Source organism: Megalops cyprinoides, chromosome 24 (assembly GCF_013368585.1).
Source record: "Megalops cyprinoides isolate fMegCyp1 chromosome 24, fMegCyp1.pri, whole genome shotgun sequence".
NCBI lineage: Eukaryota > Metazoa > Chordata > Actinopteri > Elopiformes > Megalopidae > Megalops > Megalops cyprinoides.
Genome location: NC_050606.1, coordinates 4,053,703 through 4,075,484, shown reverse-complemented (window position 1 = coordinate 4,075,484; position 21,782 = coordinate 4,053,703). Strand labels below are relative to the sequence as shown.

General features: G+C 41.9%; 1 protein-coding gene across 1 annotated transcript in view; it reads right to left on the bottom strand.

Annotated features, from left to right (window-relative positions):
* Positions 1 to 12,451, bottom strand: part of LOC118770869 (thymocyte selection-associated high mobility group box protein TOX-like) — a 26,674-nt gene extending 14,223 nt beyond the window's left edge. The window contains exon 1 of the mRNA XM_036518628.1: positions 11,952 to 12,451. Within this exon, the coding sequence (XP_036374521.1) occupies positions 11,952 to 12,053 (102 nt within the window). The 5' untranslated portion in view covers positions 12,054 to 12,451. The remainder of the gene's footprint in view (positions 1 to 11,951) is intronic.
* Positions 12,452 to 21,782: the final 9,331 nt, after the last annotated feature.

The following is a 21,782-nucleotide window of genomic DNA, read 5'->3' as shown; positions in this document are numbered from 1 at the left end:
GGCAAAGAGGACCCTCCTTGAGGCCAAAGCAATAAGGGTAGACAGGGAGCAGGGGCCGGATTCGGAGTCAGACAGGGGACGGCGAGAGGCTTCACAAGCAGAACGCGCTGTCCGAGCGATTCACGCACCAACACCGGGACAGCTGTGCGTGACGCTGAACTGGCCAGCAGCTAATGATAGGTTAGTGGGCGCCGTTTATTTCCAGGAAGAGTCGCTAAAAATACACCCCAGCTCTAAAAACAGAACCGATCGATGCTCAAGGCTGAGCAGGCGCTGTTACTGAGGGAGTTTTGGTTACTCATTTCTCATTCAAAGGCCGAGCTCTGCGCTGCACGCTAAGAGCTAGGCCTGACTCCCACTTGCACATTTGTTATACATCAGCAAACTCTCACACCATGTCAGGGCTTCTGATTTTTACCGACAGGCAGGAAGCATGCCTGTGTTGAGTCTCTGTCAGGCGTAGGACCGAGCCAGAAATGAGAGACTCTGAGACAGAAGCCCACACACTGTGTCAAGTCTTCTGCCCCCACCCCACCCCCCACCCAACAAAAAAATTACATTTTTTATTTCATTTTTTTAATCCAAACAGGGTCTTGTTTCCAATTACACATGCTACTGTTAACATTAAACAGGCAACAGTTACTAGGTCTTCAAAGAGACATGTCAGCATAATTACAGTTACAGAGATGGAACACCAGTCGGTCAATATTGCAGCAACAGCACAATCTCTCTTGTCTGGCCACCATGTTCTCCAGAACCATTTTGTTCGTCCTTGCGTTCAGGAGAGAGACACCGGGTGCGGCTGTGTTCTACAGTAACACCCGACGGCATTTCCACTGAGGTGAAAATACATTTCCCTCATTGCCTCCAACAGGCTGATAAAAACCCATGTCTCACCTCTTTTTAAGAATCTCTCCTGAGCAGTCAAAATGTTCACATGCTGTGAGACTAGCCCCTACAACCTTTCCAGCCGCGAGCTCCATGCCATTCTCCTACAGCCCTGAAATGGTTTCCCATTGACTGATGAACTGGCAAATATTCAGATGAAATACACCTGTCAGCACCAGGGGGCAGTAGTAAGCCCCCCCTAATGTACTGCTAGCCATCACCAGTTTTTTCCGCTCTAATGAGTGTATTAATATGGAAGTCCAGTCATTTAAATCCAGATTTGAAGTGAGTGAGTAAAAACCATTAATGCTGTATGGTGGCGAGTTACACAAAGAGATTTCAATAAACCACTGTTGTTAATGTTGCCACCATTTTAAGTGGACACTGTTTTACCCCCATCAGAACCTCTAGGACCATCAACATGACCCTTACGCAAATCGTTGACACCGCTATGATTGGTTAAAAGAGCCAGCCCCCTTATAATCCCATCTATTCAGGACTTCAGGGACAGACAAAGATAGGAGATTTATGCAGTATTAAGACAGCATCACTGTCTTTTAGTAATACCCTATTCAGTCATTTCAAGCATGGTTTAAAATGGCTGGGCTGTGTGGGGTCTTTGTATTCAATAGAACTTGATGGAAAAAAAAAAACTTTTGAAAGCTGTTGCAGAGAGAACCTATAGCTCTGGAGCCAATGGGACTCCCCCTCAGACCAAATTACACTAATTTTTATAAACCCGATCAGCGGTTCAAACAATAAGCAGCTCCAGAAACAGGTCAGGGTGGCCTCAGATGAACCAGAGTTTCATCCTTCCTTTCATAATATGAAATATCAAACAAGAGACAGACAGTCACTGCTGATCTCAGACAGCTAGGGCCAAGAGGGGGGGCAAGCCTTTCCCTGGGGGTTACAGGGTATGCAGGGGTCACCTTCAGCATGAGCTCTTAATTGTTGAAGAGCTTGTGACCAGAGGGTGTCAGGTTTGAGTCCTCAGCACAGCGGGGCATTACTGTGTAACCCTGAGTAACCTCAAATGAGGTTTTTCATCAGAATTACTGCTGAGTACCCATGGAACTACTGAATTGCTTCAGTAAATGATACAACAGCTGTGTCCCAACTAGGAATTGAACCTGAAACCTTTTGGTTATAAGCCTAGCTTTCCCCATGTTTTGGCATAGCATGAACAGCTCTATAAACAGTGTAGTCAATATATGAATATCACAATGACAGATTTACAGCATCAGAGTGATTCTCCTGTGAATAGAATAATGAAACTCAGTACATGTTTGTCTGTGCTTCGGAGAGAGACACACCCTGGCTTCAAATAAAACTTGCAGAGAAGACCAAACTCCTCCTGTTAAACAGTGCAGAACTGTGCAGGGAGTGTGTACACATGCATCAGCTGCTCGGTGTCACAGAAGTTGGGATGAATGAGGATGTATAATAAGTGCTTATTGCTAACAGCCTATGCACCATGAACTACCTAATGCTGACAGCCTCCTGCTACTTCAGCTGAAACATAATCGTTCTTCGAAGATAAAAATGAAGGACAAAATCATTGTAACACAGTTTAATCTCTAGCAAAAAGTTACTATTCCAAACTAACATCCATAACTACCAATTATTCAGCAATAGGTCTGTACAATATCTTTTATTGTTTGTAAGCAGTAAAGGACAAGCTGTGAATGTTATCTGAGAGCCATGTTATCTGTGGCTGTAGCCAGCTGTTGTTGTGATGGTAGAGTTCACCTGAAAGTGTTCATCATCTCAGCTGCTGAAATATTTAGTATTCCTCTGAGGGGAAAGCCAAAAGGGAGGAGATGGGCTCTGTTTGGGTGGCTGAATCTAAGAGAACGGGCAGCAGGCAAACAAAGCCACTGGTTTCTCTATTTGACCCTTTTCTCCCATTTTAGGTTTCTGCTGCAAACTTTTGCCAGTTTTAAAGAGAACAGGTATAGCACAGGGCTCCATAACCTGTGAGGCTACTGACAGTGGTAATTTATTTGCTGATCCATGATGACTTACGCAGCGTATATTCGAAAATGTCTGAATATCGATTCACACAGCAGGATATTTGCTGAAGCAGTTTAAAGCCGTCTTGCTCAAGGCTTACACGCTCAGCTCCTTAACCACTAACCCTCACAGCTGCTCCGGCTCTTGGTTTTTACAACACTTGTTTAGGGTGATCTGAGTCACCATATATAGATGGTCCATAATGAGAGGCTTTTCAGACAAAACAGATGACCATGTAAGGCAAACTGAACAGGCAACCAAATTCAACATGATCGTCATGGCTATCAGGCTAGGCAGCAGCTGTTCCAATGCTATAAAAGGGTGATCAGAATGAAAATTATCTTGATTAAAAAAATGTTTGGCACTGGTTTTAGCCAAACTGTATGAAAATCACACCCAAATTTTACACCGAAACTCTGCCACCCTCTGGTCCTGAGCCTGTTGCCTTTCACTTCCTTTGCCTGAGTTCTAAGGCTGCTTAACACTGTAGTACTGAACCCACACGCAACATCTTCATTTGCACTAATAAAAAAAAAAGCAGTCATCTTTATTCTTAATGAGCTAATGTTGTATCTCACTGCACTAGGTAAACACCTGTAAGCCTGGCCGATGCAACAGCCTCGCAGGTGAGCAAGCTTTGGCTGACTGTGCTGTAGGGCTTGTTTGTATATGCCATTATAGATAAAGACACAGCTGCTTCTTATTTACAGTGGAGGGTAATGCATCTGAAAGCTCTCTCTCCCACAGCCTGCTGTTTGCTGAAGGAGGCGAATCCATTTCTAACATCATCCCTGCACTCCGATTAGAAACTGTTGTACAGGGACGGATGTGTGAGGAAGAGCAGGCAACTGCCCACACCCTCATCATCATCACCATCATTACTGTCAACATTATCATCACCATCACCGTTGTCATCATCAACATAATCATCATCTCCGTCTCATTTATGACCATCATCAGCATCATTACCGTTACAGCAATCATTATTACAAAACCTGAGAGGAACATTAAAGCTTAATGATAAACTCAGACACACGATGTGACACATCAGCCAATTTTACTGAACGTATCCATGATAAATCTGTAAATCTTCACACAATGAGCAGTTCATATGTATTTCGCGCTTATGCATATTCATAAGTAAGGAGCTCTTAATGCGTTCATTACTTCACCTGTGGAACAACACTCTCTCCCCCTCGAACACTGTCATCCAGCCTTGGTGGCAAAACAAGCACTGTAAGTTAAGGTCAACAGCGGAACTCCAGTGAACTAGGGTGTGGTTTTATTGTGCTGCAAGTCAAATCAGAAGTTGACACACGTGACCAGGGGTGTAAAACACACTCTGGCTGCCTGAGATGATTTCAGTGTTTATGCCAGAACTCTCACTTTTCCTGCCAGTACTTTCACCCTTTCCCAGTGTACACATTAACTTAATGGGGGCTATAGGAGCTCTTTCCAATCCCACTGCTGCTTCCAGCTCGATTCCAGAGAACTGCAAAATTCGACTGAACTGTCTACCGTGTTTACGGCACGGGAGGTGGCCTGTTCTTCTGACTCAGAGGTCAGGCGGTCAGTTAGATGTCTTATTATTACCCACAATCCCTCTTCCTCCGTCTGCAGAAAATACTTGAAACAACTTTGACAAAACTGAATGCGGCTCTACTAATGAACTACACTGATAAACACATTTAATGCAAGCGAATCCAAGGTTAATACATCTATGACACACATTACCTTCCACAATGTGACTGTATTAAGATTTTCATTCTAAAGACAATACATCCAAAAGGTTTTTCTTCAGGATTACACCGGAGATCAGTGTCACACCAAGCAGAAATGAGCAGCTAAACAGAAATCAAAAATCTGTTCATACAATGATGGGAGAGAAGCAAACAGATTTAGCAACAGCTGTTCCATTGGAATTTACAGTAAATAATAATTTTTAAAGAGAAGTGTTCCTGTTTATACGGGTATGGGGTACTGGTCTTTGGCTTGGAGTCTGACACAGTGATTGCACCTTGCTGTAGGCTGAGGTTGTTCATCGAAAATGTCCCGGACATAAGAACAGGAATAGGAAAAAGGAGGAGATGGGGTGGTGAAGGGATTCCATGAACAGCTGACACGAAAAGGAGGTGGTGAGTTGTTTTTTTTTTTTTTACACTTTTTAATTATGTAGGGATTGCCTAAAAGATTCTCCTCCTGAAACTCTGTTTTGACCTTCAGTTATTCATACAAATAATTCATATGAAAATCACTGTGAACTCAACACAAGGGCTCATTAAAAATTGATGATGCAGAACAGGATGATCAAAGGAAGCCTTGAGTTTTTCACCAGACTGCTGTCACCTAAACAGCATCCTAACATTCTAGATGCTTAAACGATATAATGAGATCTCTCAGAGATGTGCGGACAGCCCTTCAGACCTACCCGGAAAACATTATCTCAACACAGTTTCATTGCATCTTTACTCTTCGATCTTCAATCACAAAACCACCGAAGGGGTTTGACTGACACAGAGCGTGACTGAAAGTGACTGTATGCTGGCTTCCTGTTGAAATATTTTTAACATTCCCTCCAGCGGTAGCATCTTATTTTCATCTCGTTCTAAAGCTTCCTGACAGTTTCTTTTTTTTTTGTTTTAAATGACATTTGTTCCCTTCTGTTGAGCGGTGTCCATAGCATTTTCTCGTGTTTAATCTTACATTTAACTTCCACACTCCGTTATCGACAGAATGTCAAAGATTTATCAAGATGACACTGAAAGCTTGCTGCAAACAATACAATTTGACCAGCTTCAACCTTCAACTATATATATATATAGTAGCTCGCATACAGTGGTAACCACTTTCTTACAAATTCACACGTTATAAGAATTTCAAAAGGATTTGCGAAGAGTACTGGAATGTTCTATAACTGTCTCAGCATTATGGTTAATTCTGCAAAAATGTAACATTTTCTTTTAAAACTTCACTCAGTCCTGCCTTAGGGAGCGTACTGGTGCTTTGAAGGGCTTGTCTGCCGAGTTTGCAAGTGAGTTACATGCAGAAGTAACACACTATAATCTGCTCAGGGTAGGATATGGGCAAAAAGCCACAGTCATTTCTTTTCTGTACCTCCAAACTGTCGTCCACTCTGAGCCGTTAAAACAGACAAGCAGAATCCCTGAAAACCAAGTGACAACTTAGACTTTCAAAAGCCGGCTAAAACCTAAACACAGCTTGTAGAAAAGGGCCACATGTGTATGTTTCTGTCTTTGTCTTTGTCTCTGTTTGCGCACCACCCCCACCTCTCACAGGCACTTGTTTACAACTCAGCTGAAACCTGGCCAAACCGGTCCTGCTGCTCCCCTTATCAGCAGGACCCCCACCGGTAACTCGAGGCACAGGCGCACCCCCAAGGACGGCCCCCAGGTCACCATTTGCCCTCAGACCTGCCCGTATCCTTTGGCCACCAATCAGGGCCTCAATAGGGCTGGGGATACGGGACAAGATAAAGGTGGTAGTGACCTCCCCCACCTCAGTACCACAACAATCTCTGGGAGGTGAAGAACTGGGGAGACCAAGTCTTTGGGGACCAAACATTGTGCTGTTGTTGTGTGCATCTGTGCCAAAGGAACCACACACACACATACACCACAAACCCTTGTATCCATCCATTCAAAATCCCCAATAAACACCTGAACCCGGAACCTGACTCCTGTGTCCTGACCGACACCCCACTGTGATAGCAAACAAGCCTGAACCTAGTACGGGTGAAACTGCCCCCTCAGTTTCACAGCTGTTCAAAGACCACTTTAAGAGGCAGAGACAGAAAAAGGAGAGGATTTGAGGAGAAAAGGAAAATCTGCTAAAAACTGCAAAGGCTGTGCAATGCACCATTCTGTTACATGTAACATTATATACCTCACACATATATAACATTATATTATTATATGTATGTAATTATGTTCTATGTTATTATGTAAATTATGCTTTATATATATATCTGTGTATAGTATAGTGTGTTTCATGATTCCGTATAAATTCAAGATCAATGTGCTATGATCATTTTGATCTTCCCTCCTTATGATAGTGCCACATGAACTCCAACCTTCCTCTCATTATAACCTCTTGAAATGCAAACTCATTTTGCATGTTGCAAACAAGGAGAAAACAGAAGAAGGCCAACCTGTGAGAGGAGCTGGAGAAAGGTGAGTTCCTGATTTATCACAGAGCAGCAGAGCCCCACAGTGTCAGAGAGAGAGAGAAGGAAGGAGGGACAGAGAGAGGGAGAGAGAGAGAGAGAGAGAGAGAGAAAGATAATGCAAGAGAGCTTGTCTGTCCTAGCAATAATACACCTTTGAATCTGAATTTTGAGACAGAGAGAATACAAAGAGAAAAAAGAAAAGAGAGAAAATGAGAGAGAGAAAGGAAAGGGGGGGAGAGACAGAAAGCGAGAGAGAGAAAGTGAGAGAGAGAGTGAGAGAGAGAGAGGTGCAGGGGAATCAAAGGCCTCGGTGCTGCCATTTACACACAGCACGGCACAGCACAGCGCTCCGGATAAAAGCATAAACAACAGGCTATTAATTAGCCTACAGATGGTCTACTGCGTTACAGTGCGTGAGCAAACAGCGGCAACACAAAGACAGAGGTGTACCGCTTTACAAAGGGAAAGACGAACACAAGGTGTAGTGCTTTACAAACTGAGAGGTGAACTGATTCACACGGGATTCACACAGAAGTGCAAGTAAATCCATGCTTCATGTATGTATGATCGTTAGAACTAGAGCAGTTGTTAGCTATAATGTTTATGTATTTGTTGTGTACGTATTGTATTGGTTTGTGTTTAAAGTAACTCTACATGTCTGTCGCTTACTCCACATTCTCCAGCAACATTCCCTGTTTCCTTAAAAACATGTTATGTGAAAATTATGTATTACAATCTATTATTTTTGAATGACCTTGGAGTCTTTATTTTTGTTGCAGTGTGGAGGCAGTATTTTGTTTTTTTATTCTTCTAATTACTTGGCTCTGCCCACCTGCAGAAGCTACATTCGTACTTCAGTGAGTGAGTGCAGCTACTTTCCTTTCAAAGTAAAAATTATTTCAATATGTTGTGCATGAAGATTAAACCCAATAATTAAGATATTTTGAATTCATATTGCCAGTGCCATCTGTTTCTGCAGTTTTTTCTTTAAAAAAAGAGACTAATCAGACACTCATTTGTGGATTGTATTTTGGGAAGCAAAACAAAATTAGTTGTCTTAAATGAATCACAATCGCAGATTTGTGCCAGAGTTTCAAAAACTGTCCCCCAAGGGAAAAAAAGGCTCACTTGCTGAGCCAAAATTGCATAAACACGTGTCAAGATTTTCTGATCATTATGTTCAGACACATAATGAGTTGATCTTTAGCTTCAATCCTGCCAGAAAAGATTAGCTGACTTAGCTGAAGCAAAGATAGAGAGCCAATTATACTGTGCATTATTTAGCATACTAACAAAGGCTCATTCACTTGAAATCCAGCAGTGGATTTTTTTAATACACTAACTGACTGTAGATATATCTCCCTGGGAAAAATATACAATATAATATAATATAATATTTACTAAAGACTGATCAAACCGCATGCAGTTCATTCTGTTCTGGAGAACCAGAATTTTTCTGCATAAAACTCTGTTGCCACTGCAAACAGAAGAGATGACATTTAAATTCCACACCGCACTCAGTCTGTGTTCAGCAAAGCCACCACGTATTAGTCACAAACATGGTGCGCCACGGTATCATGCCATGAATGCGAGAAATAAGCAAAACCACATGCTACTAGTCACTCTGGCCAAACGCAGACAAACTTTAAATAAGCAAAAAGGCAAACGAGGCTCAGACTAAACTAACTTTTTGCACTGTTTCGTTCAAGGGACACTTTATGTCTTAATATTTATCGTTCCTTTGTTTTCTGTCTTGTAACCCCTTTCGCCCAACTTCACAGTTCAACAAAGAAACCTGCTGCGTTCAGCACCTCTTTTCTGAGCTCCAGTTTTACACCGTAGACCAAATATGACTCCTGTTGCTTGTGTCAGCGAGTTCACTAGGAGGAAGTTTGTTGCTGAAAGTTTGAAACGGGCTGGTCAGTTCTGAGACATAATTAATTAAATTAATTAGTTATTTTAAATTATTAAGTTTTTAAAGTTAAATTAATTTAACACACATACTGCTAAAACACAGAGGTGGCAGTGAGGCCAGACAGCTGTCAGATCCATACATATGGTGCAGGCTGCGCGTGATCAGAGTCAAAGAGAATATTTCATTACACTCACCTCTGTGATTACAAAGGTGCATCGAAGCTTATGATGCCAAAACACTATTGAACTATTCTGAACTAGCCGCTTTGGCAGAACCTTGCAGAAAGTCAGTGCTTCAGAACATGAGTATGTATGAACTCTGCTTCAGGAAAATGTAGGCTGTCTAACACTATCAATCTCTGTAAGTCTAACTTTTTTCCCCTTAACTGGATATGGTGATTATATTGAATCTATAATGAATACTTTAAATATAAATGGTGGCGTGCATTCTGGAACTTTAGGAGTAAATTCATGGTCACTTTCCTCTTTTAAGGTCTGGTCTATGAACCTTAGCACTTTGTTAAGCATTTGCATTATGTATAATGAGATATGCATTACTGTGGCTTACAAAATGGCTTACAAAAAAGTAATTCAAAACCTCATAACAAACTCTTTCTGTTGGTCAGCAGTTTTACAAATGTTGATTATTTAGTTTCTACATATCAAAATAGTTATTTAAAGTACTGTAAGCCATTGCAAAACATTCTAAAAAATGACGTAAAAATCCAATCAAACCAAGAAATATAGATTTTCCCCACAAGGATACCTACTGTGTTGTGGCAGGCACAATACATACATAAATTACAATCTTTACAACAAAGACACTTCTGATTCTAACAATAATAAAGAATAGAATGCACTGAAAAGGCATATGATAAATATGTATTAGTCATGGTACAAGTAATAATAATAGCACTAAATTACAATAGTAATAATAATAGAAATCGTGAGTAAAACAGACCTGATGAAACTGTACAGGTGCACTAAATAAAATGATATTAAATTCACATACACAGAATGTAATGATACACATAAAATGATTTCATCACGTGTATGCTTGTCTGAATCTTCTTGTGCTCAGAGTTACAGATTAATCAGTCCTTTTGAGGTTGACTCAAAACTGAAGACAGCTCTCTTGGTCTTAACTGACAAAGATCTGTGCCCTGAAGGTCAAATGTCATACTGATAAAATAATATGTGCATGGGGGTCGGGGCTATTTCTCACACAGCACTCAGTCTGCCCTGTCTCTCCTCTTGCCTTTTCTTCCCTGACAGTTACAGTCTTATTCAGAGGTGGCAAACAATGGGCTTTTGAAAGAACAGACTGCTTTGCACTTTCATTGAGTGCTCCCCCCCCATCCCATCCCCCCCAACCCATCCCATCTCATCTCAACCCATCCCAACAGAGACTGCCCAAGTCCGGATCAAGTCACATTCCACAATCCATCTCTGTGTATTTGTTCAAGAAATGCCACTCAAAGTCCACACAATCACTCCTGTTTGCGCCTGCTCTCTCTCTCTCTCTCCCTCCCTCTCTCTCTCTCTCTCTCTCTCTCTCTCCCTCCTAACCTAATACACAGCCTCCAAACCTAGCTACTTTATCAGACAGACAAGACAATCTCTTTCTCATGGCACTGACCTTCATCGAACTAAAAAGCAGGGAAAAAGTTTATACAGCGCTACAAAATGAATGTACTTGCGGGTTTTGTATTTTTTAAAAGGAAAGCTGCTCTGTCGATTTAAGACACGGCATTTTTATTTTGCGAAACTACTGATGATTAGTTTGACAATATTACTCAATTACTCAATAGGTGGTTTTAAGGGAATAAGCCATCACCTACCCCACCACCCTCCTCACCCCACCCCCACCTCTGCGCGCACACACACACACACACACACACACGCGATGTAAATAGACTCGTTATGTTAGAGGGGGAATAAAATAAATAACCTACATATTTCACAGCGGAGAGCAGCGAGCGAGACTGCGTGTGACTGCCGCATAAAGTCAGAATGTCCCCAACAGGTGCACGCGATGACCTCATTTCCATTTTGACATTATAAAAACGAGCAGCATACGCCTGCACAAATTAACACACGGTTTTTAAACATAGGTGCCTGTCAGTTTAAATTCGAGGTGAGACTGGCTGTAGTTAACGAAAGCCGCGCTTTTCCATGTTTCCAGGCTATAGGAGAAGGTAGGCTCATTCACAGCCGAAACGCGTTTATTTGTGTTTAATAGTTTATCGGAATCAAGCATACAGCATTGCTTATGTGTTCTCAAGTGCAACAGTATATTATCGATAAATGTGTTTGTAGCCTATAATTAATCATCTAGGAAATTTTGAGCGGGACCGTATGAAAAAACAGAGCGTTTTCAACCTGCTTTAATAACTAGACAAACACCAAAAAGAAACGAATTATTCCATCTGATTAACGCATGAATATGTAGACCGAACGACAATGCAGCATAAAGCATGGCATCTAATATCGACATGTCGGATAAAGCGATTCCTAAGGAAAAACGTGCAGTTGTCCGATGTCACCCAAGTCCTCTACTCGGAAGACTACGTAGTATCTTTCCAGCCAAATCAGCTTCAGCGCTACGCATCCATTCATTTCAGTGAAGAGGTAGGATCGCTAGCCAGCGATGCAGAGACCGAAGACAACAGAACTAAACAGGCTACATTTGCATTGTGGGCTCTTGTTAGGACTTTCCGAAGTCGTTACCCACTTGCTTTCCCCTTCTTTAGACACAAGCGGACTTTTCACGAAGAAGTTTTTGCATGTGGTCGCGTTATCAGAAATGCATTGCCTCCGCATAAGTTAAGTCTTCCAGAACCTCCTGACAGGATTATTACATGCATTGTTGCATGCAGAAGGTTATCCCTCACGTGCTGGTAAATACGTGTCAATGAAAGCGCGAGGAAGTAAAAGTGAAAGGTACCTTGTTGCTATAGAAAGTGTCCGGGCAGTGCGAGGGTCCCAGGCAGGAAGCGGCCACGGTGGATGGAGGCTGTGCCGGAGGAGGGTAAACTCTCACGTCCATTTCAACACAAACATCAATCACCTGTTTTTCCCCCTCTCAGATTCCTATTTTTCGTTGCAATGTAACAAGCCAATATCAAAAAATAGAATTCAATGCGTGAGTAAAAGTTAACTAGGTAGTATTTGTAGCGCTGAGATATACAGTACAGGAACACCTCACTACTTCACATCCGTTTGCGGTTTTGTTAAAAAAAAGAAGAAGAAGAAGAAAAAAAAAACTTGAAAATGAAGCGATGCCACAAGCTTTGAAACAATGGTCGAATGACGGGCAATGTTCGCGTAGTCCCACTAAATTCGTTTCCTCTTTGGGAAGTTGTTTTAATCCGCGGTGAGAGCAAAAATCGCCAGTTTTATAAAAAGCGGCCACCCTGCGCACTTCGTTAGAGGCAGCTCCACTTGCTCGCAGTCACTCACAATTCACACAAAAGACTCGCACAGTTCAAGCGCGTGTGCTACTTGAGTGGCGGACAGGGGGCGCTAGAGAGCGCACACCGACGGTGCCCTGCACATCTGCCACTTCAAGGTCGGTGTGAGCATCTTTTCCAAACATACTAAGTAGTATAGCTTACGCAAACAAAATGCAAAAAACTGAAGTCCTGATTGTATCTTAAGTCGTAGATCTCAGTCATGGCGTTTCACACATATCTGTTGTAAAGAAGTACAAAAGCGATACAATTTGTGGGTCAGTTTGGGACTGAATTCGACACTATCATAGTGCACCTAAACTCAGCATTGAATCCCACCTCTGAAATGCAACCTTTTTTCATTTTTTCCAGGTTCCACCTTAATTGTGTCTTAATTCATCAATACTGCATTACATCCAACCGTGTCAGGCTGAAATACAACCAAGATACTACTAATAAACACTGTTTAGAATTATGGATAAGGAAGTCAAGGACTACTGTCTTAAAGTGTGTTGGGATGACCAGTTTTTGAGTGTTTGAATATTTTTTTATTTTTTAGTTTTGTAAGCCTTCTGAGCGGCTACAGAGAGACATGCTTATCTCATTTGCTTCATTAGCTTCATAATACACAACCACTTCTTCAAGACATGGGTCATATTCAAATCTCAACCTTATATTTCAAGAGATAAACACAGACGTTTTAGCTTTTTAAAACGATAACTTTAATAAAAAAAATGGTAGAAACTGTCGTAAGAATGATTTTGTATCTGCACTAAAACATGTAGTCCCTTTTCCTAGGGGTCAAGGGTTCACCTCTGTATCTGGCCAATGAGAGACTACATTCTTAAGGGATTATTCCCATGTGAGTTGGTCATGATGTGCTCCTGCCACTTCTCTACAGACCTTTTAGTATTTAATAATATTGTTTTCTACCATGTGCCTCCTCTAACTGCCTCTGGCCTCAGCACTGAATATGCTGCTGAGAGAGATGTCACCCTACAGCTAGGAGAGATTTCACCGTGACTGGGACAGATCTCATTGCTTCTGCAGCTCAGACAGATCTCAGCCCACAACCAGGACAGGTCACACACTACAGAGGGGAGAGGTGTCACTCCACAACCAAAACAGATCTCACTCCACATCCAGGAAGGGATCTCACCATACAACCTGGACAAGATCAACATCCTTTTTAGATTACATCAGTGATCATTGTAGGGAAAAAAACAATGCACTGTTGTATGTGTTATACAAGGTCTTGATACTGTATATGAATCAAAGGTGTTGACTTTGATGATGCGTGTGACTAACGACAGGTTGAGTCTTAGTTTCCAGACACCAGGGTCTTTTGGTGTGGAGGACTGAATTGCTTTTGCTGGAAACTTTGGCTTACGGTGGTGTGGTGGCTTCTTCGCTTCATGACCATGGTAGCTGGATCCAATATGGCAGCTAATTCTTCTCATTGCATTTAACTACGTCAACAAGGCTTAGAGGAGCTACAATGGATGTTTTGCTCCTCGACTGCCTCCACTCCAACATGACGCCTTGGGTCCGAGAATCAGTCTCATCCGTAGGCAGCCACCGGAGAACTCCAAGCTTCCACAAAGACATTTCAGGGACATTGCATTTCATGTGTTACATTACATTACTGCCATTTAGCAGACATTCTTATCCAGAGCGACTTACATAGGTTACAACCTTTTTTTAACATGTTATCAATTTAATATGTTATCAATACGGCTGGATATTTACTGAGGCAATTGTGGGTTAAGTACCTTGACCAAGTGTACAGCAGCAGTGCCCCAGCAGGGAACTGAACCAGCAAAGTTTTGGTTATGAGCTCCGCTCTTACCACTACACTCAGCTCCTGCCCTGTGTCAAAAGATAATGTTCTAGATGCTCTGTCAGAGATTGGGAGTAGAGCCGAAGCCATGGTTCATTCAGACGTCATTGATTTACGTCAATGGAGGCAGCATTGCGATTTGTCTAAACAAACTTATTTTCCCATTCTGACGCGGTGCACAGAGACACCGTAATCACTTCCACCTGTAGCACTGCCCTCGCGCATTATCCTTCTCAGCCAGATTCGGAGGGCTGGGATCCGTCCCGTCGGACTTCAGTCACGCTAAAAAAACACATGCTAGCGGCCAGCCCAAATCAATATTTGTTTATGGATGTGAAGTGTCCCGGCTGTGCTGCTGGGTCCCGGAATAGAAGTGAAAATGACTTTAAAAGTTTCACAGAGAGGGAGGAGCTGGATTCTGAGCGGCTTCTCTGTAAACGCAAACAAACACAGACCCGTCAGACTCCGTCATTCTCAGCGGGGGCTAGCAGACCCGGGTGGAAAAAAGGGGTGTCAGTGCTCATCACGTCTGTCGCCCCACCCCCCTGCCCCCCACATTGATGTGGGAGGGAAATCAGACTGTCTATTAAACGGGGTCCCGGTGACAGGCGGTTTGGGTTCATCTGCTTGCTCCTCCAGATGGCAAGTGCTAATTGGGTCAGCTTTTTAAACGGCTCAGTTGGCTCGATTTGTGAGCTATTCTCTTCTTTTTTTTCCTCAACCAATCACACTTTGCTCAATTGATGTCTGTCTTTCTTCTTGGTAACTTTTGTTTATGCTGTCTTTCTGAATGCAGGTGTAGGGAAGGCCTTAGTGTTTCATGGAGTTCATCTATACAGTGAGGGCAGTGTATTGGAATTTAACCCTGTTGGACAGCGCAGAGGTGGCCTCGGCTGTGTCGTTTCTTTGATATGTGCATTGAAGTCACAACCTGTTTGTATCTGCAGTGTTTCCATCTCACATTGTAAATGTCCTCTTTGCTGTTCATTAGTTGAGCTATTAAGGTTCTGTGCTGCTCGATTAAACTGAATTCATTTAAGGATTGTTTTCTTCTCTTTTAATTTAATTCAAAAGTGGCTAGAAGATGGACGGCAGTGTAGCATAGTGGTTAAGGAGCAGGACTCGTAACCGAAAGGTTGCCAGTTCGATCCCTGCTGGGACACTGCTGCTGTACCCTTGGGCAAGGTACTTAACCCACAGTTGCCTCAGTAAATATCCAGCTGTATAAATGGATAACATTGTAAAGAACTGTAACCTATGTAAGTCGCTTTGGATAAAAGCGTCTGCTAAATGAAGTAATGTAAATGTAAAATGGAATGACAACAATGAATGTCTCTGGCTTTAAAGCTTTAGGCCTAGAACCCTCTGAGAAAGAAGCAGTATCTGAGTGAACAGAACTCCACCGTGTTCTCAGACACCTCTTACTGTGTAAACCGGACATAAGCTATAAAGATCTGGCCAAGTGTGGCACAGAATGACATTTCTCAGAAAAATGTGAAATATAATGCAAGATGGTTATGGTTCACATTTACAGAGTGAAGCAGTTAATTGGCTCCGTTTAGAAGACTGGTGTTGTTATGACCCGGGTGTGATTGTAATTAAGGGCAATTGAGTGGAACAGCTCTATCATAACAAGTTAATCCTCGTTACACTGACAGCCCCCCCACCCCCACCCCCAACACACACACACACACACACACACACACGCACGCGCACACACACTACCTCCACATGGACACAAAACCAGTCCAATTAGAGCGACAATTGCTGGAATAAAACAAACAACTCACCCCAGCGTAACGAGTCGGGGAACAAAGCAGGCCAAAGCAAGGATATTTTTAGGAGTCACTCTCTGCAGTCATTAACAACACAGGCTAGCGCTTCCATTAACCGTGTCTTAATAACCGAGTAATAACCCAGTAATTGGCTGGTAATTTGTTAGTGCTACGCAATTCAATATATTAAGTCGCTAATTTTTATCAAGCATAAAGATTCTGCTTGGGCACTGAGGTCTGCATTAAGTAGTGCTTCTGTTCGCTGCTCTGATACAACTTAACGGCAGTGAGTCTGTATGAAGGTAATGGCAGCCATAAAGATGAAGATATAGTGCAAATAGAGGAAAGGTCATGACCCCATACCCTCCCCCTGCATTCTTAAGAATCCCTGCTGTGTAACGGGTTTCGGGTGTTTTTCGGGGTGTCAAGGAGTGTTTCGGGAGTCAGGGAGATGTGGATGTGAACACTCTGGGCCACACACTAAATGGCATCCATGTCATCCATCTACTCTTAAGCAGTCTGTTACAGATGAGGCTTTCCAAAGTTATTTTTCGGTTTCAATCCCATTTACCATGTCCCATGGAAATAGCAAAAAAAATGGTTAATATAAAGACAAAGGCAAACTGTGGAAATCATGATGCTGTTTTAAAGAACACTTTAATATATACATTACATTCATTTAGCAGACACTGTTACCCAGAGCACCTTCCAGCACAAAAGAACAGAAGAGCATCCATTCAAGTTGAAATATATACAGATAAGAGGGAGTGTATGCACATTTGGTGGTGAATTCTATTAAAGATATTAAGGATATTAAACATATTTAAGGTACATTTTTACATTTTATCTTTTCAAGCCATTGAAATCAGAGATCACCTTTAGTTTAATTCAATTTAAAGCAATAAAAACCTTAAGATTAATCCATTGGAATTTTTTTGAAAAGGAGGCTTGCTGAGCTCTGCACATCCAAGCTGCACCTTTCACTTCCACGTTTTATTCATATTATATTTATTGAATACAGTAGTTATTTTTGCTGGATTTCCATTTATCTAGGGCAACCTGCATAGCTTAAGTTTGTAAACATATTCACAGATCTTTAAAAAAAAAGATACACCCGGGCAGCAGTGTAACATAGTGGTAAGGAGCAGAGGTTATAACTGAAAGGTTGCTGGTTCGATTCCCCACTGAGGCATTGCTTCTATACCCTTGGGCAACGTACTTAACCCAGAATTGCCTCAGTATCCAGCTGTACAAATGGATAACATGTAAAAATAGTAACCTATGTAAGTCACTCTGGGTAAGATTGTCTGCTATATGCCAATAATGTACTGTATATTGCATACAAACAACTAGATATTACTGAAGGAAATAGTAAGTACTTTAGTAAGTAGTAAATAGTAAGTACAGCATCAATCCCAGGATTTACAAATGCAACCCACTGAGTATAAGTCCAGGTCCCTATCCACGCCACATTAACACCCATAGTTATGTACCAGAAAAGCAAGCTGGTCAACAAACTGAGCAATACAAATTGAACATACAGTATCTTTACAATTCAACCACGGTAACATAATGAGAGAATAAGAAATATCTGAAATAATTAACATTCAGAGCAGTGCTGACATTTCATTGCCCTACATGGAGTGTGCCATAATTTCAGGGCACAAAGAGGGGGTTTATATTCATTAACCTTTGAATATCAATTGGCATTTAAAGTATTTCGCTTCAGAATGGCTGCAGTTGATTAAATGTGAACTTCTGAAGAGCCCAGAAGACCTCTCTCATTAGACTTTGTGATTTGCGAGAGAGGAACCAGACACTGATTTTCATCAACAATCAGATCCAGTCACCCCGGCAAAATTACATTTTGACTCTGAGGAATACGAGCCTGGTCTTCTCTCAGACAACATCATGAAAATACATATTTGAAAAAATCTATGATATCTGCAATCGGTTTTCTCCACTTATGATCCAGACATGTGTCTGTAACAGGAGTGCTCTGCATAGAATGAGGGTCTTAAAAGGTCTGAAGCTTCAGTGGTCTGAAGGAATCAATCAGGTTGCCGAAGTAACGCCACCTTTCATGGGTGTCAGATCACAGGGTGCACATCGCCTCGACAGAAGAGGTCACACAGTCCAAATTCAAATGAAAAGCCTGGAGGTGATGTGAGTGTTAAAGCTGTTTATTCCATATTTCCCAGCATAGCAGTGATGTCTGTTTTGCAAGGGGCAAGGAGGACCAATATGTGTTTGCTACATCATTACTGGAGCTGAACTTTGCATACTTATGTAATGTTGAAGCAAAAAAAAAAATAAAAGAACATTTGATTTCTTCTTTCAGCAGTGACTCACTGATAGCGCCAGCAACAAGGTTTGGTCAGCAGTTCTTTTCCAGAAGTTGCATATTTCACATATTAAAGTGAAAAAAGGATCCCTGTAAAACAGCCCTAATTCTGCTTGGAGGAGGCTGGACTGCTGATTTTGTAATGTTTTCAGTGACATTTCGGCAGAGTTTTCTATTCTCCAGCTCTTTGTTTTAGGTTTTAAAAAGCTCCATTCTCTTTCCTTGGCGATATTCCCCTGTTATATTACCACTGGAATTCATGGCATTTGTCCCATTATGCATATTCTGCCACTCCGAGAAAAAAAAAAAACGTAACAATGTGGACATTGTTATGCTGACATTTTTAGGTTGATATGATAGAATAATATGGTGTTCATTTTTTCAGTTTATAGGCATTTAGATATGTTTCATTTTTGTCTAACTGAACCATTTGTGGAAAAATGCACTTCACATTTTTTAACAACTTTCACTGGCTGAGACATAAAAAATATATCCATAATGTAATGCATCAGAGAGCCTTACATTTTTCATACAGCTCACAGTTCTCATGTTATTTCTGTCTGAAATTATTCTGTCAATATATTTATGTTGTGGCAAAAACTAAGGCAGTGTTATTGATTTCTCTGGCATCAGTGCAACTATTTACTTCGTTGCTGCGCTGAATTGAGCACTGAGACAGCTTACAGCCCTATGAATCAGCCATCCAATTGGACAGTAGTGCATTAAACTTGGACAAGGGGAAAATATGCAGCAGTTAAAAATGACTGTTGTCACTTTACTAATCTGTGCAGCAATGTGGAATATGCACCATGGAAACAGAGGGATTCCCACACCGAATGGCGTGTGAATGTGTGATCCAGAGGGGGGGGTGTTGGAAGGTATGAACGAGAGAGGGAAATGCCAGCCGATACGCTGAAAGACCTGGAGAAGGTGTATCAGAGAGAGACAACAGGGAAAATTTTGGGAAATTTTACTTTTCACAGACCCATACTCCTTCACTGGCATTTTTTTTTTGCTTGCTTTTGCTCATCTCCTCAAAGTGAGTGTAAAACTTCCTCTTGCCCATCGCTGAACCCCTCACCCGAGAGTACACGTACTGCACATGCACCACACCTGGGGGGGTTATGATATATATATATCATATATATCATAACACAAGACAATGACAATGTTCCGGAATGAGAATGTTTCAGCGTGACAGTGTTCTGTGATGAGTTCCATCTAGTTTACTGATGAATAGTGCTTCTTCGTAATGCAAACTGGTCATTACCATTGAAAAAAGCTGATCCTCTGTCTTTGTATAAGGACCTTTGTGTTGATGTTCAGCTCGAAGCATAAGCTAATATATAAACCTCAAATATTTTTCTGGATTTAATTATCGATGTCTGTTGAATAGATTATATTCTACATAAATAGACCATTTGGCATGCAGGCAAGACCCAGAACACCCTAGAACTATTTCCTTTGCTATTGCATATCATAAACCATACTGACAAGCAAATAAACTATGTAAAGCCACACTCGAAATCTTTCAGCCAATCGGAATGGAGAATACAGGAGAAACCATCCATCACTGAGATTATTATCGGGGTTGCCACGGCAACCTGTCTCCAGCAGCAATATCAGCATGTCTCTTCGGTTTATTACCCCGGCTCTTGATTCTACATCATTGAAACTGTTGCAATTATACTCACACGCTGCCTGCGCTCTGTCACAGCGGCAAAGCATGACATCCTCAATCATTTCCCATCAGTCTGAAATGTCTGCAAAGTAGGTTACGGAGGGCTGCTTCTGGAGAATGACATCTGCCTTAAGCATTCTGCAAAGAAATGCAAAGATGGAACGGAATATACAGACCCACGGCTAATGAGAAGCACACAGCTAATGGACACTGTAGACTCATCACCAATGAACACCAAGAACACAAGTAGAAGGGGTTAAAAAAAAAGACTGAGAGTAAGTACTTCAGTTTTCACCCAGAAATGTCATTTTAGGAGTGTGCATGGTCCAGTGAGCTCCCACTTCATGGGTCCGGGAATTTCATTGGCTCAAACACGTGTTCATCAGATGCAAATTCCCGCCTTCTCTGTGTGGATGGTGAGATGCAGCCAAAGGTCAAGGGTCATATTGTCACCGGTCGGGCGGACTTTAGAAAAACAGTCACGTCAGTGCCTTCTCTTCAGGGAACTGCATCAAATCCCTTACAGCCAAACATCTTCTGATAATTCAAAAGTTAATGTGAACTACCTACATGCCATTATAGTTGTGGCTTCCTCCCTGTGGTTCCATTCAATATACCACAAGGCCCGTCACAGCAGAGGAAGCCCTATATCCATTACATTTACGTTACTTTTTTGTCATTTAGCGGATTCTGTTATCCAGAATGACTTACATAGATTACAGTTTTACATGTTATCATTTATACAGCTAGATATTTACAGAAGCAATTCTGGGTTAAGTACCTTGCCCAAGGGTACAGCAGCTGCACCCCAGTGGGGAATCAAACCAGCAACCTTTTGGTTACGAGCCCTGCTACTTACCACTATGCCACACTGATGCCAAGAGGCGTTTCCTCATCTATTCTTGATGGAAGTATATAAGAGGGCTCACAGGATGTCAACATCTTGGCCCTTTTGAGTCTGTGAGGTGTTTAATATTCAGCTTTAGGTTTGCAATTCATCCAAAACAGGACGATGAATGAGGGATATGAGTATGATGGAGATCAGAATGGTGCTGAGGCTCTGATGATCCACTTTAGCTCATCATGACAGCATGTTTGTGGGGCTTTTTTTTTTTTAACACCTCAGTGAAGTTTCTATCAACCAGAAGCAGCGGGTTTTGTGCTACAGTTTATTTACCCTGGGAAATTTTACATCATTCAGGGAAAATTTTCAGAAGATGGTGGAACCTCTAAAGAGCTATCTTTTTTGTGTCAACTATGGCAGTTACCATGGAGATAGATTTTCCTTTATTTTTCCACAGAGGGAACGAGGCACCACTCGTGAGCATTAGCCATTAGCACAACACACAAGTGCACCTTGGGGTAAACACTTAGAGCGGCCGATCTCCGAGCGGGACCCAATTTGCTCCCTCTTCTCTCAGGGCTTGCGAATCAATCTCCTCCAAAGCTTTGTAAGGGAGAAAAATCCTGAGGCTGAAATGCTCTCAGTTTCTTTTTTTTTCTGGAATCCATTTGCACAGATGAGCAAGCAGGATGCTCTGAGGCAGATTGCTGTTACGTAAGGCTATTGTGTGGTACTGCTTGTTCTGGCTGAGGCAAGATGGAAAAGGTCCAGTTTACATAAACCTGTTTACTCAGAGCGCAGTGGAGAACGCAATGTGTGGACCCTGTGTTACTAACAGCACA